At 33.1% G+C, this 18,096-nt stretch overlaps 1 protein-coding gene across 6 annotated transcripts in view; it reads left to right on the top strand.

Moving 5' to 3' along the window:
* Nucleotides 1–18,096, top strand: part of CSMD3 (CUB and Sushi multiple domains 3) — a 567,558-nt gene that overhangs the window by 247,700 nt on the left and 301,762 nt on the right. For all 6 annotated transcript variants that reach the window (XM_040695846.2, XM_015283035.4, XM_040695845.2 and 3 more), the window contains 2 exons: nucleotides 5,338–5,425; nucleotides 15,178–15,302. In XM_040695846.2, the coding sequence (XP_040551780.1) occupies nucleotides 5,338–5,425; nucleotides 15,178–15,302 (213 nt within the window). The remainder of the gene's footprint in view (nucleotides 1–5,337; nucleotides 5,426–15,177; nucleotides 15,303–18,096) is intronic.

Genomic DNA, 18,096 nt, shown 5'->3' with positions numbered 1-18,096 from the left:
TTTATTCCTAAATAAGGTACATCACTGAGGTCTCTGACAATTCATCTGTGCTTTCATAGTTATAAATTAGAAAAGTAGTACAATAGTTGATAAAACAGATTGTTGTTCTATACAATTTATCTTTTGCAAATCATTGAATATTTCATTATATAAACATTAATAAGGATTCTCATTTATAGTGAAATATCAGACACGATATTTAAAAATCACTGTTATGAAATTAGTTTTGAAAGATATTCATATTATTTAAAAATAATCTTTATATCATTTAATATGTTATAATCTATGTAAAGCTGAAAACATCGCTATCTTGATTTATTTGTTATACAAGGAGTAGATTATCAATATTAATCATTAATAAGACAAAAATACTATTGTTTTGTAGCTTTAATGAGTTTTATTCTGGTCATAAAAGAAGTAACTCAGATTTTGAATTGTAATCAAGTATGTGGTTAGCTAGTCACTGTGGTAGGAAGTGAACTTTAAGGTAAAGCATTTAACATATTTAGCTACTGATGTAGATAAAATTTCCCATGTGACATCAGCTGAATCTTTGTTTGCATTACAGTAACATGTAGGGTCTTTTTTAAAAACAAAGGATGACTGTCATTCAGATGTTAATAGAAGTAAAATGCAGTTAAATTAATACCTACCATTATGCCTTGTATTATCACAGTTTTTAGAAATTATCATCTCATATGGGTCTTTCTTTGTTATGCTTTTTTTGGAATGTGACGAGTAAATTATATAATGTAATTCTCCTTATTTGGAAATTAATTTACAAAGATAGGTCCTAATCCTGCAAACATTTATGCACATGCTTAGTTGAAATGCCTTAACTTATCAGGTTTACTCTATAAAAACAAAAGCATGACATCAACATAGCTGTTTTGCATGTAGTAAAGCCAGAATAGTAACAGTTGATACAGTGGTATACCTTGAAAAAAAGTAGGCATCAACTTCATTTTGCAAGAGCTTAGATAAAATAAATGAGTAAACAAAAGTCATACAGGTATGTAGTTCTATCCAGATTAAGACTCTGAGATTTTTTATTCTCAGTTTGATGATCAGACCATGAACGAGTGCTTTCCTATCTTTAACTCATGACAGGAAACCCTTTTACTACCTACTATCAAATTACTATGTGAGACGATAATTGCATGCAAATATTAGATGGATAGATAGATAAACACCTGAAGAACTATGTAAGAGATATATTTTGCAAGACTGAAAAATAAAGCTTATCTGGAAGCATAAACTTGAATACACAAATACTGTGTGTTTGTACATATATTTTTGAAAAAGTAATTAATAGAAATTGGAATGGATTTATTTGGGCTTAAATGTGTTACTTGAGACCAAAGTTGGAGGATAAATCAATTTTATGACTTATACACAAATCTCAGTTCTGAAATATTGCTGTCAAAGAATCATAGAATGGTTTGGGTTGGAAGAGACCCTTAAGATCATTCAGTTACAACTCTCCTGCTATAGGCAGGGACACCTCCCAGTAGACCAGGTTGCTTAAAGCCCCATTCAGTCTGGCTTTGATTGCCTCCAGAGTGGGGGCATCCACAATCTCTCTTGGAAACCTGTTTTAGTGTCTCACCATGAACATATTAAAGACTTTCTTCCTAATATCTAGTCAAAATCTACCCTCTTCCAATTTAAAAGCATTTTCCCTTGTCCTGTCAGTGTATGCTGTCCCTCCCAGCTTTTCTGTAGGCCCCCTTCAGGTACTGAAAAGCTGCTGTAAGTTCCTCCAGGAACCTTCTCTAGGCTGAAGAGCTCCAGCTCAGCCTGTCCTCGTATGGCAGGTGCTCCAGCCCTCTAATCATCTTTGTGGCCCTCCTCTGGACCTACTACAACAGCTCAATGTCCCTCTTGTTTCGAGGTCCCCAGAACTGGACGCAGTACATGAGAGCAGAGCAAAGGGGCAGAATCACCTCCCTCCACCTGCAGATCATGCTCCTCTTGATGCAACACAGGATGCAGTTGGCCTTCTGGGATGCAAGAGCACATTGCCTGCACATGTTGAGTCTTTCATCAGCTGACACCCTCAAAATCTTGTTGCTCTCAAGCCATTCTCTACCCAACCTGTATCTGTGCTCAGGATTGCCCCTACCTATGTGCAGGATCTTGCACTTGACCTTGTTGAACTTCATGAGGTTGGCATGGGCCCACCTCTCAAGCCTGTCCAGGTCCCTCTGGATGTCATCCCTTCCCTCTAGCATATCAGTTGCACCATTCAGCTTGGTGTCACCTGCAAACCTGTTGAGGTTGTACTCAATCCCACAGTTCATGTCACCTAGAAAAATGTAAAATAGCACCAGTCCTAGCACCAATCCCTAAGGAATGCCACTCGTCACTGGTCTCCACTTTGCCATGGAGTGGTTGATTGCAACTCTCTGAGTGCAACCATCAAGCCAGTTCCTTATCTAATGAGTGATCCATCCATCAAATTCATTTTTATCCAATTTGGTGACTAGAATGTCATGCAGGACAATGTCAAAAGCTTTGCACAAATCCAGGTGGATCATGTCAGTTGCTTCTTCTTTATCCACTGATGTTATAAATCCATCATAAAAAGCCACCAAGTTTGTCAGGCAGGACTTGCCCTTGGTGAAGCCATGTTGGTTACCTCCAATCACCTCATCTTTATTTTCTGTGTGCCTTAGTAGGGCCTTCAGGAGGATCTGCTCCATGATCTTGATAGGGACAGAAGTGAGACTGACTTGCCTGTAGTTCCCTGGATCTTCTTTTTTTCTCTTCTTGGAAATCAAGGTTATGTTTCCCCTTTTCCAATGAGTGGGAACTTCACCAGACTACCATGACCTTTCAGATATGATGGATAGCAGCATGGTAACTTCGTCTGCCAGTTCCCTCAGAACGTGTGTATGGATCTCATCAGGTCCCACAGACTTGTGCACCTTTAGATTCTTAAGATGATCTTGAACCTGATCTTCCTTCTCCCAGTTCTTACCTTTGCTTTCTGCAACTTGGGTGGTGTGGCTAGAGCCCTTGCTGGTGAAGACTGAAGAACAGATGTCACTGAGTACCTCCGATTTCTTCATATCCCTCATGGCCAGGTCTCCAGTTTTCTTCCGGCCCACATATTCCCTGGCCTTCCTATATTGACTTTGTCATTGTTATTATTTTACTGATTTTCTTTAACATAACCCTTTAGATTGTGGAACTTTATACAAAATATGTCAAAGACCACTATGATTTCTCAAGTTTCTATTTTTGGGAGAAATTGTAGAATATAATAGCTCTTTTGCTGTAAAATCCAATTTTATATATTTTACATGAATATTCACTGTGTTAGCTATGAAGGGTAAAAGTAGTATACAAAATTAAAATGATTACTTGAAGTAATAAAACACAAAAAATGATATAATGATATTTAATATGTTTATTTTGTTCACAGTAAATAATTTGTGTGATATGATGCAGTCCCAAAACGACATTTTTTAAAACTTCCTTGGTATCATTATCCAGCATCATGAAAGAGTTTACAGCTATATGTTTTGTATACATTTAATGTCAGAGAAATTAACTGACAGTCACAAAACTGAGAAGGCATCTTTTTCCCTATTGGTTGCCAAGCATAATTTACCTTCCTGAGTTGTGGAAAATAGCTGAGTGAATCATTTCTACTTAAGGTTGAAGGTTTTGTCCATTTATAGTGGCTACTTAGGATGATTCTGAATTTCTCAGGTCTTGATATAGGCTTTGGATCTGTACATATGTCCAGATATTTCAAAGATAGTTCACTGCTTGTCTAACAGTTTCTTCCTAACTGGCTTTGTGGAATGCAGTTTATGGCACTGTCATTGTCAGAGATATATTTATTCCAAGAGTGATAGTAACTTGATTTTCTGTAGAGAATATCCTCTTATCACACCTAAAATACTGGGGGAGGAAACCCTCTAGGATGGATGTTGTCTGAGGAAGTGCCCTCCCAGTCCAAAATGCCCTGAGTGTAGCGATGCAGGGATTGCATTTATTTGCTATTAGAACCAGTTTGATAAAGCTGTTGGGGCAGTGGTCTGGTTCCAGTGACAAATACTGAGTTTGACAGTTTTTCCTCACTAGAGAAGAGCAGTAACTTGCCATATTTTCCAACCTACTGCAACATTTTCATTTGTTCTTTGCCTTCCTCAAAGGTAACAGCAATTTTTCCATTATTGTATAAGGGGACAAGTTTTAAGGAAAGTAACACCCTCAGATATTCTGAATGTTACTGGCCTCATGAAAAGCTGAAGTTTAATTTATACCCTTTGGAACTATGGTTAGAAATTACATTTTTATTCAAACACATTCAATTCACAAGGTAATGTGTGATTAGCCTAGATATGCAAATTTTTTCTTACAAGGGAAGCTTTGCTACTTTAATACTGCAAATCTACTGGTGTATTTCCCCAGAAGTTAAGACAAACAAAGGGGAAATCTATCAGTTAGTACAAATGTGTTCGTTTCTTGCCAACTTGCATTTTTCATATGAATACTCTATTGGTCATGTATTTACCAAGTGCCAACTCACAGAGCTCTGTTGCTGCTAAGATTTTTTGGGGCCAAAAAATAAAAAATAAAGAAATATAGTATATACTTAACCAAGATGGAAATAAATAAATTATTATTATTATTATTATTATTATTATTATTTAAAAAGGGGAAGGTAACAAGCCAAAGGCTAAACCACTGCTTACAAAGTTCTGGAAGAACAAACTGACTGAAAGACTTACAGCAACTTCCTCTCTGAAGATTAATTTTATTTTATTATAAGATATATGTATTCCAGTCAAACTGGCATTTTGAGCTTATCCTCAGATCACTATATACTGGGGATATCTGCATCTTCAGGACAATTTTTTCAGCATGAACCACCCATTCAAGTTTTATTACAGTTCAAGGAGAAAAAGTCAAATGTTAGAGTAGGTGAAATCTATTAGATTATGTTCACAGTAAAATTTTCATCCTTGATGAACGCTCCTTTAAATGTGAATATTTGTAAAAGAGTAGCCATAATATTTCCACATAGGTTTAGTAATAATACAAGCAAACAAATTAGCTGAAGAGTACAAGTAATAGAAAGGTTACTTTTTTTTTTTTTTCTTAATATACAGAATACATGCATTGTTTATTACAGAGAGAGAGGTATTATGTATTGAAACTAGAGATTATGCGGATGATCGTATTCTATAGAAAATATGTTTCAAATGACCAAAACCATATGTAATACGCTTTTACGTATTTGTTAATTGCTTAAAACTCTATTTCCTAAAACCAGTATTATTTTGTTTGTTTGTTTGTTTGTTTTGTTTTGTTTTGCAGTAAATGAGGGAGGTATTAAACAGGCATCCAATTTGTGTCCAGATCCCGGAGAACCAGAAAATGGAAAACGGATAGGCTCAGACTTTAGGTAAAACATAAAACCTACCTATCTTTGTATAATTTCTCTAATACTGAATTTGCTGAAAATCATTTGCAAAATGTACATGTTCAAAACTTATCACTGCTCTTGATGTGCTCTTTCAAACTTGAACTTCTCAGTAAAAACTGAAATACAACTCTATAAAATTACATACCACAATATAAACATTGCTTCATATGGAGAGATGAAATATGTTCTGTACTTGTACACTTCTGTGTATCAGAGAATGTACATCTCTGATCTGTGAAAAAAAACCTGATTGAACGTAATTTAAAATAATTCCCTCATGTAAATACTGTGTTAGATTTACAAATACTGACCATACAAATGTAACTGAAGGTTTTTGTAAAGAACAGGAGGATCTATTAAAAAGGAAAACAGGCAAAATTGATTACAAAATATACATACATACATTAAAAAAAAGAAAAAAAAAGAAACACAATGAAGACACAGATGATGTTTCAGATGTTATTTTAGAAATATAATCCTCATTTAAGGATTGGCAGTGGAGGCAAAGATATCTTGATGGAGATCCCTGCCTACATGAGGCCTTCCAAGGATAGCTAGTTTTTTTTCCTCTTTGTTTCAGTGTCTACTGCTATTGTATTTAAGCATGTCCTCACTCGCTGCAGCCTAGGACTTTGCTACCCTGCTATCATTGCTGGGATTTTCATCATTTTACAGCATTACTTTAGGTCAAAGTATTAGGAGATAAAATATTATTACTTTTCATTACACATTCTGTTGATATAACTTTTGAGTTTTCCTTTTTCAAGTGAATTTATGAAAAAAAGTAGGAGAAGAAGGCATTCAAATTATGTGTAAATAGAATACTATATATATAACATGCAATATATACTAAAAAGAAATATTTTCTTAAGGATTATTTTTTTAAATTTCAGGTTATATGAATCTTTTCTTTTTTTTTTTTCTTTTTGAAACAGTCCCCACATTATCTGTGAGGGAAGGTAGGCTTTTCTATCAACTTCAGTGAATGTGCTACTTAATGCTTACTTGTATAACAGAAGGATAAATCCAATCTCACCAAAAAGGAAAAAAGAAAACCCTGGGGTATTTCAAATATGTATACAAAAGATAAATTAGCTTACACATACAACATGCACTGGAAGTTAAAAAAGTAGAATTGTAAACTGAATTTGTTCCATTTCATGACATTAAAATGGTAAAAAAAATGTTGTTTTCAAAATGAAATAATCAGAAGATGTAATAATTTTGGTCTTGTAGTAGTGGGGGGCAGGAATATTTATTTAGGGAGAAGATATTTCTTACCTTAAACCAAAGATCATACTAAACATTATTGGTATTATTAATCCCTAATTTGACCATTTTGTGACATTACTATGAATCCAAACTTTTTAGAAAGAAGTAAGAAAATGTTAAAAAACAAACAAACAAATACTGAACTTTTTATCTTTCTGTTTAAAGGAGATTCTAGGAACAGTTGAAAATACTGTTAATTTCAAAGGCAGAATTGATACTTCATGATTTTTCTAACAAGATAGATTGCAGAGCAATAATAGCTTCTGAAAGCACGAGCTCCTCAATGTCTTCACTGTCACCTCAATTTTATATTTTATATGTCCTGGAACTAATTGTTTTCCTCTGGAAATTTGAATTTCTGTAGTTCAATTTCTTCAAATATAAAAATGATCTGGTTAGAATAGTCTTCTCAAAACAAATACAATCTAGCTAAGCATCGTCTTAATGCTCTGTCTACCCTGGATGTAGTTGTCAGAAACAGCCCAGAAGGGGCTTGTTTCCTTTCAAGATATTGAATTTTTCACTTTTTTCACCTTTTTTTTTTTTTTTTTTTTTGAAGGTTGTTTTCATAATAAAATACATTTTATTTGGAAAGAGTGGAAGCAAACACAAACATGCATATGTACAATTTCTAGCCACTTTATTAGGCAACCACTGAGAAAGAAAACAATTTCTCCTTTAATTGTATTCATCTAAAAGAATTAGAGACAAATAAATAGATTTCCCACCTAGGGCTTGTTAAAATCTTATGTATGTGAACAGTGAAATTAATACTTGTAAAGAACAGGATGTAAGAATGTTAGAAACACTAGGTTTATCTCAAGCAGAACGCTTAATACATTGAAAAGAGAATGAACGGAATAAAACTTCTAGTTTTATTAACTTGGTTTCAATTCTTGTCATTACCAAAATGGTCATTTAATTGCTCCATAAGCTTTCCAAACAAGAATGCTACTATAAAAACAAAACAAAACAAATAATTATATAATACATTGAAAGAAAATTCTTAGATTTAGTTAAGAAATACAGTTCTATGGTACATCTTTCCAGGTTATGACAAATAGAATGATAACATGTTTTTCTCTTTTTAAAGTTTCATTGTAATATAGCTTTATTTTGAATTGTCTTTTTTCCTCTTTGAACACAAAAAGAAAGCTTCTATTCTTTTTTCTTTCCCGTCCTAGACATTGCTTTGAACATTTGATGTAATAGTGTTCATTCTGCTAGATTTACCAGTCACTTGTTTTATGTTATCTGTTATTCAGTAAAATAAATATTTTTTCCATTATCAATAATAGTATGGAAAATACAAAAAAGTTTTAAAGTTTTAAACCAAGTTCCTTTGGTCTTGGTGGTTGTTTTTGTTGTTGTTTTGTTTATTTGTTTGCTTGTTTGGTTGTTTTTTTTTTTAATTCTTAGGTTTTTGAAACATTTTTTCTTTGTTTGTTTGGAGTGGAATAAACATAGCCAAACTGAATTGCAGTTAGGCAGTATATTCTTACAAATAAAATACATTTCTCTTACAATGTCTTAAAGTTCTGTCTTCATTAAATTAATGACTGAACCTATCCCTAACCTTCCACCTCTTTAATGTAGTCTAATTAGGCATTCAGAAACGAGATTTAGATCAAATTTGAATCCCAACAGGGCAGCAAACACTGTAAAGACAGCCACCACGATGCTAATGTGATCTTAAAAACACAGATTCTATTGAAATAGAGAAGTATACAAACTTTAAGTTCAAGGCAGTTCTCGTTGGAGTCCACTTAGTTTATTTAGTGTTTTATGTCAAAAGATTAATACAAATAAAAAATATTAATCTGTAAGCAGGCATACACAAGGGAACACACTTAAGTTTCTGCTGAAATACAGCCTACTTGTTCTACTGAATAAGATCTGATTATGCAGAACCATTTGGTCATCATTATAATATACTTACCACCGTGTTCCCCACTGTTATGTATCAGTCAGATAATAAACCCAAACAAGAAAATTTCATCTCATATTACTTAGGTTCTAGACAATTTTGTTTAAATGCCAGTAGGTACCATGGTGTATTTCTTTGAGCATCTAAGTGTTCTTAAGAGTTTTCACTGAATAATTTAACTGAGGTCATGTAAGACATGTGAAGCAGGGTGAAAACTAGTTATCTGTGTCTTAGTCTAAAATTCTAAGCAACTAATTATGATACTAATTAGTTGAATTACATTATAAGCAACCCTAATTTCTGCTTTTATTGAATATTATAAATTACATTACAGTTCTTTTCTTTTGACGAATGACTTTGAAGTGTAACCACATTAACGGTCAGTTTTACACTTAATTTTCCTTAAGCTTCTCTGAGTTGCATACTCTTCTCCGCATATATACAAGGTGAATATCAAGACCTTGAAACTTCAAGCATCCTGAAAACTGAATGAAACTCAGAGTGTTCAGTGTGAGATGTAAGGCTAGTTTAAAGTGGAATAGCATGATTTATTTGCTAGCAGCCAGCAGTTTCCTGTGTCAAGCAATTGCTTCTGACAAACGTAAACTTTGTGGGAAAAGCTGACACCTGAAGAACTTCTGTAGCGGAATTTTGAATGGTCTCCAGAGTTTTGGGAGGCATCAGTTTCCTCTGCAGCAGACATTTAGTCTTCACCTCAGTTTTTTTTCCACACATGCTAAGGAATAACTGTTATCTGTTTACCAGAAGTTTAACATTTTTAGATTGTGTGACATTACATTTTGGAATCCTATCAACTTTGTAATATTTCCAAATACTGTATCAGCTGATCTACAGTAAATATTTACATACATGCTTTTGACCTTGGACATGTGCTGCAACTTAGCTGAGCTTTCTTATTGTGGCTCAACCAGACTGTTACATTATATCTATAGGTGATAATTACTGATCAGTAATGTGTAGAAAGTTATTAGTTCAAGAAAATTTGATTCACTACATGACTGTGAAACTTGTGTATAGCCTCAGCTTCTTTTACATCAGATGGAGAAAATTATATGTGCACTGCAATACTGATTATTCATGTATGTTAGTATTAACATTTATCATAATATTAAGTCTTTCATTGCAACAAACTTCAAGAGCTGATGTTCAGCTGTTTCTGTTTTTGTTTGTTTGTTTGTTTGTTTGTTTGTTTGTTTTCCTTTAGGCAGAAAGGGGTTCCAGATTTGGAAAGTATAGGGTAATATGACAGAAAATGATGTAAAACATGTAGATTACCTTCTTCTACACTGAAATGTACACATGAATTTTCTATTGATTCCACCGAATTGGAAGAGAACTGCAATACAGGAACTCAGAGCTATCACATTCAGTACAAAAATTCAAACCAAATAGTATATTTTTAATTAATCTATCCCAAATATCCAATACAAAATTTACATGTAAAATATAAATTCAAAACCATGAATCATTTCTTGCTACAGCTTGAAGTTTGATTCCTTGTGTAATTGATTCCTTTTCAGTAATAATTTAAATTGCTTCATTAGAGGATTTTCTTTTCTGAATTTGTATTGTGTTTTCTATAGAGGATTTCCAACGTTGGTGCAGAAGGAGATTTCAAAAAATAGATACGAGATTTAAGTATTTTCTTAAATTCATATAGCTTTCTTATTTATTTAATTATTTTTAGTTCTAATGAGAAATATATCCATTTTTTTTTAATGTCAATTATTTTTGTCCTTTTACAAATATAAACTTTCAGATAAGATTGTTGAGAGATACAGGTCAAGCACATTTTTTTTTTTTTTTTTTTTTTAATTTTAAATTATAAACAGTGTCTTGTACATGTGAAAGGTTTAAGACCCTTAAAAATAAATTAAACATCTTGAGTAAATCAGATAATTATTAGTTATATGGTTTCTTAAGAGCTCATCTACTCCATCCTCTGCGTAATGTTAAGACTAAGCCAGCTGAGCTGTGATTTTGTTTAGCCAGTCCTGAGAACTTCCAGCAATGGGTAATCTGTTCCTGTTTTGCATGCCTTCCTCGTATGAAGTTAGGAAGTTTCTTGTAACATAAAACTTGAATTTCCTAAACCTACCATTATGTATGATCTGCCACAACAGGATAAGTTTGGCTTCTTCATCTTTGTAAATATTCTTCATGTAATTATGGTCTTTTATTATCTGCTACCTTAGCTTCTTCTTTATCACACTAATTAAGAATAGTACCCTCAGCCTTTCACTGTAGGTGAAGGCCTACAACCATCTTCTCTCTAGAGAGAACTAAATCGGAAGAGTGTAGTTGTAAGCTTACCTGTATTTCATTTTGTCTTAGAGCTAATAATTACCTCTTAGTATCTGGATGTCCTTTTTGAATTTGTGTTGTATGCACCTCATCTACTGCATCTTTGGAGGGAAGTGACACTTGAATTTCCTGCAGTGTCAAATTCAATTATCAAACTCTTGTTAGAGAAAGATAGATTTTGAACTGAATTATGGCATGCAAGGAATGAAAGGTTTTGGATAAAAATATCATTAGCAGAAACAAGAATAATTTCTTCTATCAGACAACTTCTAATGACTGAATGCTTCTTTCATTTTTGAAAGAATGCGTGGGTAGATAATGTCGGAAAAACATTCATAAATGTTAATATTTCCTAGGATTTTATAGGCTTACTGAGGGATTAATTTACTTGGAGTTTCCTTGACAATCTCACAGTACTCCATGTGCCTTTATGGATGTCATTCTTACACTGTTGCAAGTCCAGAATGATTATACACTAAGTGTAAATTTCTTGTAGGATATCTTTCTTGTCCTTCTCTTGACTTTTCAGAAAGGAAGCATTCATTTTATTTATTATTATTATTATTATTTGAGTCAGCTTGTCATAGGAACTTGTCTCTGATTCTTTTATTTTCTTTCTTAGTCCATTACTTTATCATCTTCCTATCTAACTGCTCTTACTAGATCTCACTGATGTGGCACATGCATCAGCAGCTTCCTGAATTTTCCTATATTTCCTAAATGAATTTGTAAGTCCAGCACGTTTACAGTCATATATTATCAAATATCTGTTTAATATAAAAACTGATTTGGACAGGTGAAGTGGACTGGAATGTTATTCATATTTTTGTGGTAGAAAAATAACTTTCTTCATAACAGTTTCCACCCTCTGAAATAACTGACCTGTACTGTTGGTTACAGTTTTGATATCTTCAGTAAATGGAAATGTATTTCTGTTTACCAAACAGACTTAACTCCTCATTGTTTTCCTTTGAAATCAGTCCATGATTATTTAAAGTTAATATATTTTGATGTAATTTTTTTGAGATGTTATTTTACTTTTAAAAGGAAAGTATGAAAAATTATCTGATTCCTTCAGCTTTACTTTCCACAGCAGACACCTTCTGGTGAAAAATCCAAATTTGAGAAATTTATTCTTATCTTCCCATTTTCTACTTTACAAGACTTCCTAACTCTGTAGTTACTGGAGTAGCTGAATACAGTTTTTAATAATAATAGAATCTTTCCATTTCATAATTTTGAAATTTCCTCCATCTCTTTGATTTGCCTTATGGCTCTTTTTACTCATTATTACCGTATAGAAGCTTCTCAGTTGTACCTTGCAAGGGGCATTACATGACATTTACTTTTACCTCTGACTCACTTTTTCACTTATATATCTTTCTCCAGTTTTTCTGATCACTGCAGCTCTTTGTTATCCCCTTCTTTTACAAACAGTTTTATGTATTTTACTATTCTGATTCTTATTCAAAGAACTTTATTTGAATAGCTTATGGGTATCTCTTGTAGCTTATGGGTAGCTCTTATAGAGCTATCTGCTCTATAAGAGGTATCTGCTATAAATCATCCTTTTCTGAGATGTCTCTTCAGGTGACTGTAAAATCATGAATGTATCCATTATTTATAAGCTATGTCTCTGAAAATCTCAGACTCTCCCCAGACTTCATCAGCACAACACACTGTGCTGAACATCACTCCTTTTCAAACAAAGTAAGAAAACTGTTCTAATTCCCTTAGATTTAAATTCTTCTTCCTTTTAGTATCAATCATCTTTGCCTAGCAAGTTTATCTCTGGAATACGTGCTCAGTCTCTTTCATTTTTTTGCTTGTCAACTGAATCAGAATTGAAGTTATTTTTGCAGCACTAAACTGCCTGTATGTAAGAAAACAAACAGAAAAAGAAGCAAAACCCATGAAAACCTGGGCTCTCCCTTCATGAACCAGATCTTACATAGACTAATGAATTTTTGAATTTGTTTAAGCAAAAAGGAACTCAGTACCTTATAGGATCAAATTAGGGCACTAGTGGAACAATCCCTTCCCTAAACCATCTAGCAGTGCTGGACCTGAGGCCTGCCCTTTAGGCTGCCAGACACACCGCTGTCTCATATTTAACTTGCCATCAGCCAGGATCCTCAGAACACTTTAAGTGGGGCTGTTCACCAACCTCTTGTCCCATGGTAACTCTGCCTAGACTAGGGAATACCTTTAATCATGTAATTTGTTCTAGCTATGAAGGAAATAGTTGTTAGTACTCAGCCATTTAATATATGAATAATTAGGAAAAAGTATTTTCTTTTTCTTCAGTTTTACAACATGCTGCTTTTGCAAGCCATCTCAAGATACTATGTTCTATGGTATTTCTGATTATAAACTGCTAGTCTTAGTTATGTGTTTATGCAAGGAAATATATTTACAGTTAGTGTGGAGCTTGAATTTATTTTTCTATAAAGTTTCATCACATATTTTAAAAATAAAAACATAAGTTTTTTATATTAATCACTGTGAGGATGCTGAAAATGATGATAGCTCCAAAATCCACTTGCAAAATGCACTTTATTATAATTTGCATTATCACAATACATCAGATGTCCAAAATATTCATTTTGAGTTCACTTAACTCTTATCAAAATTTCTTCAGTAGCATCTTTGGTTTAGTATTTTAGGTTTATTCCTTAATTGGAAGACAAAGAAGGGTATTTCACATTTTTGGGCAGAAAAACAAGGTAACATGCTGCAGATTTATGATTCTTTTTCATCAGGCTTACATGAGGAATAGGGTGAATAATAAAACACCATTTAATTGAAATGCATGGTGGTGATAATTTAGCAAATGAGAATAGAAAATATGCATTCTGAAAACCTGTATGGTGTGATTGGTTATCCACAGTCTTAAGTTTTAGATACAGCTTACTACTGTGGCAGTCAAACCAGTAAAAAAACAGCAAGCTGAAATTAGGTACTGTAAGATACTGATGTCAGAAAAAGGCCTGATATATTTTCTGTTCTCAGCTGTAACTGGGAATTGAAACAACCACGATATTTTACGGCAAGAACTACCTCAACAATACACATTTACATATCTAGTTTTTTAACTCTTCTCAACTGAAAAAAAAAAAAAAATAGTTATCTCAGAAAACAGAGATAAAAACTAACCGAGCAAACACACAAGAAAACAATTTTTTTCCAGTTCTGTTCTGTGCCAAATTTGCAACACCAGATGTCAGCTCCATATGGAAAAGTTCAAAATCTTTTCAAGCCAGCCCATCATATCATAAATACTCACAGCTACACACCGAGAATGATGTTTTTAGAATTATTTCCTTCCATGACTTTGAGGAATGCATATTCTCCTTTTAGCTTCCATTGTCCAGTAGTTGTGGTATTCACATTCTTGTTACTGGGAAGAGTAAAAAATCACATATGTGGAGACAAGATTTTACTGTGAGCCTAACTAAAATATTAATCTACTAGGGAAAAAATAAAAATCAGTATTACTAGAATTTTTACACTAATACATTCCTAGTCAAAATTAATATGAAATGTCTTATTAATAATATATGAGAACACCTTTTCCTTGCTATTGTACTCCTTTCAATATCTCTCTGGGTTCTAAAGTGAAATGCACCAACCTTCCCCCCGTAGAAGCAGAGGTGGCAACAGGTCTCCTGTATCTCAAGTTCTTCAACAGGAAGTGTATAATGTTTACAGTGGGATTTTCATTCTCAGTCATGCGGTTGACATTTTTGGTGATTTTCTTATCACAATCTTTCTTATAGGTTTCTAGCTTTGATTAACATAAGTGACTGTTCTTCATAGAATAATGGAAAATCTTGAGCTGGAAGGGACCAACAAAGATCATCAAGTCCAACTCTTGGATCTGGCTTCTTACAGAATGCTCAGATTTGTCAGACCCTTATTATGCAGAAGTCAGAAGTTAGGTCAGAAATTAGTCACCTGACCTCCAGGAAAATGTTAAAAAAAAAAAAAAAAAAAGTAAACCAGCTCTGGCCAAGGCAAACAAAGGAGGGCTGAAGGCTGTGTAGCCTGCAGCCTCTAAGACAAGAAGAAAATCAAGAAGAAAAATAATACTTAGTGGGTTACATGTTTGTATTGTTAGAAGTGTTATATATGTAAAACAGTGCAAAAATTGACTAATAACTATTTTTTAAAAAATGTATCTTCTTTTCATGTCACTGATTTTTAGCTTGGGAGCAACAGTAAAATTCTCTTGTGATGAAGATTACGTGTTACAAGGCTCGAAAAGCATCACCTGTCAAAGGATAGCTGAAGTTTTTGCTGCATGGAGTGATCATAGACCTGTGTGTAAAGGTAAAGAGGAATTTTGATCCTTTTAGTCATTTGTTCATTTCAGGTTTATCAACTGCTTGATAGCAAAACCTATTAAATGATATTTTGTAAGTACTTGAAGAGTATAATCACAGAATTGTAGGAGTTGGAAGGAACCTCTGGAGACCATTTAGCCCAACCCCCCCTTGATAAAGCAGATTCCCTACAATTGGCTGCACAGGAATGCGTGCAATAGGGTTTTGCATATGTCCAGAGTTTAAAGTGAAACTAGAAAGAAAAGCAAAGTAATAATTTTGTTGGAAGCCAGCAGTTCTGAAAAGCTTCTGTTTGTATGTGAAACTGATGAATGCATGTTGATTAAATATCTCAAACCACTATTTATAATTAGAACTCGTAACCGATAACAAAGGGGACACTGATTCACTTCAAGCTCACTGACTTCATAGAATTTTTTAATTCCACCAGAAGACCGATCTTCAGAATGATATTAGAAATTGATGCAAAGCCTTATGGTGAAAAAACAGACAGATGTTATAGATATTAAAGTTTGTCAAATATAAAATGTGATGGAGTGTCATTAGTTGCTGTTTTAACTATCTTCAGTGTGCTGTAATTTTGTTCTTTTGATTAACAAGAGGTTTTAATTACACTCTTAGATATACTAAAAATGAAGTATAAGATTTTTTTAGTTTAATAATTATGTGTTATTTAGGTTTTATGCAAAGAGCATACAGTAAACATTTTGAAATATTTTTGCATAAATAAGATAAATATCAAGTGTGTACAAAATAATGTGTGCATCTGCTTGTTGAATTTGCATGTTTGTGTACAAGCCATTTGGGCAAACGTAACAGACCATTGTGTATAAATGTTATTTTATGCAAGAAATTGTCTTGAGAACTGAATCAGCTTTGCAGATAACAAGGGCACAGGTGGTATTAAATATTTCACTGGTTATTGTTTAAAATGTCATTTAAAGTGCTACTTGAAGTGTTGTTTCTTATTTGAATATTACAGCAATTGTTTTCAGTTACGTATATAAATACTATTATGCACACACAAAACAACAACAACAACACAGTTATGATTTATTTTTCAAAAATGTGAATATTAGTTATTTTATTACTATACTGTTCTAAACAGGAAGTTTCCAGTTCTATTAGATGCATTTGACTTGACACCATAAATCCTCATAATTTGTTCTCTCAGGGCATATGAGTAACAGAGTGTAACTGCCTGCCAAAAATGAAAGATTAACTCTCTTTAGGAGTTATCATATAATACCAGCTGGAACTGGCATAGGAACTTGTTAATGAAAGTGAAAGATGGAATAAATTATTTCTGCAGAAGAAATACAAGACTTTGAGAATGAGAACTTGTACATCACTTCTAAAACAAAAGCAAACATTGCAGATCATCAACATCTTTTAATCTAAAGACCGGTTTCCAGGAAAATTCTGCTCTAGAGTTCTATTTGAAATGTAAATGTTTTGTTTTCTCAAGGAGACTGTGCGGAAACTATAAAATTATTCTAGATACTGTGGCTAGATTTAGTTACAAACAGATTACACTGTGGTAAGGTCACAATGATTCTTTTCCTTTCTGTCTTTTTAAATGTATTTTATTATTTTTCTTAGCCCTCATCTCAGCTGTGAGGGGACCTGTTTAGGAAACATGACAGAAAATGAAGATGTTTGTCTCACTGTGATTTACAGATAACATACTTAGAAAATAGCCTAAAGGAAAATATGGCTGAGAAATAGTGAGAAATAACTCACTAGCTTTTTTTTTTTTTTTTTTTTTTTTTTTTTTTTTTTTTTTTTTAAGAATCAAAGTTCTTTCAATTTCTGAGACGTGTTTTTCAGCTGGATTTTTTCAAGATCAATGCAACATTCAAGGGGCACTGAGGTGTTTTTAACCTGTTGCAATATAATTTGCAACCTGCTCCAAATCATCAGCCAACCAAGGCATGAACTAATAATTATTCATTTAAGATTATTTGCATTTATGGTTTATCTAAATTCCTTACAATGGAATATGACAAACTGGATGAGAAAAAGAATGAAAAATATCAAATATCATGCAATGAAATACAGCCTTTCTTACTTCACTGTTCAGGCTGCTTCTACTATGGATAGGATTGCTTTTCCAAATGAAAGCTTATCCTCTCACATCAGAATTTTATACTGTTGGATCACATTTTTGCAGAAACATAAATTGTTATGTTTTCTTCCTGGACAACATTTTTGTTCATTATTCCTCCTAAAAAAGTCAGTCTAGGCAAACAGTTTATACAGTTAATAACTGTTATGTATTTAGCTTGTGAAGATAGCACAGTTTTTCATTTTATTTAGGAAAGAACTCAAGTAGAACTGTATTTACCATTTACATACCATACTTTACATGATACATTTTAGCATATAATTCATCTCTCTGGTGTGCAGGAACACTAAACACTCAGTCTCTTTACAAAAACAAAAACAAAAAAACAATCTTTTTATTTCAATTTCTTATGTGTCTGATAAAATATGCTTATGTCTAAATTCAGAACTAAAAAAATGACTTATCCTATTCAAGAACATTTGTGTTCTATATCCTATCACTTTCCTAATAATAATAATGATGATGATGATGTTTAAAGAAATGAAAAACAAACAAGACCTGCCGGACAGCAGTTTGTTTACTGTGAGATTAGACACTCAGTGAGATTAAATAAAACATATCATACAATTTTTGGAAAGACAAAAACCAACACATTTCTGGTCTGTTCTGCTAAAATATTATTAAATGTTTACTGAGGTAGAGTTAGCCAAGG

This window comes from Gallus gallus, chromosome 2, assembly GCF_016699485.2.
Source record: "Gallus gallus isolate bGalGal1 chromosome 2, bGalGal1.mat.broiler.GRCg7b, whole genome shotgun sequence".
Classification (NCBI taxonomy): Eukaryota; Metazoa; Chordata; class Aves; order Galliformes; family Phasianidae; genus Gallus; species Gallus gallus.
The sequence above is the reverse complement of the archived record's forward strand: the minus strand, read 5'-3'. Positions and strand labels throughout refer to the sequence as shown.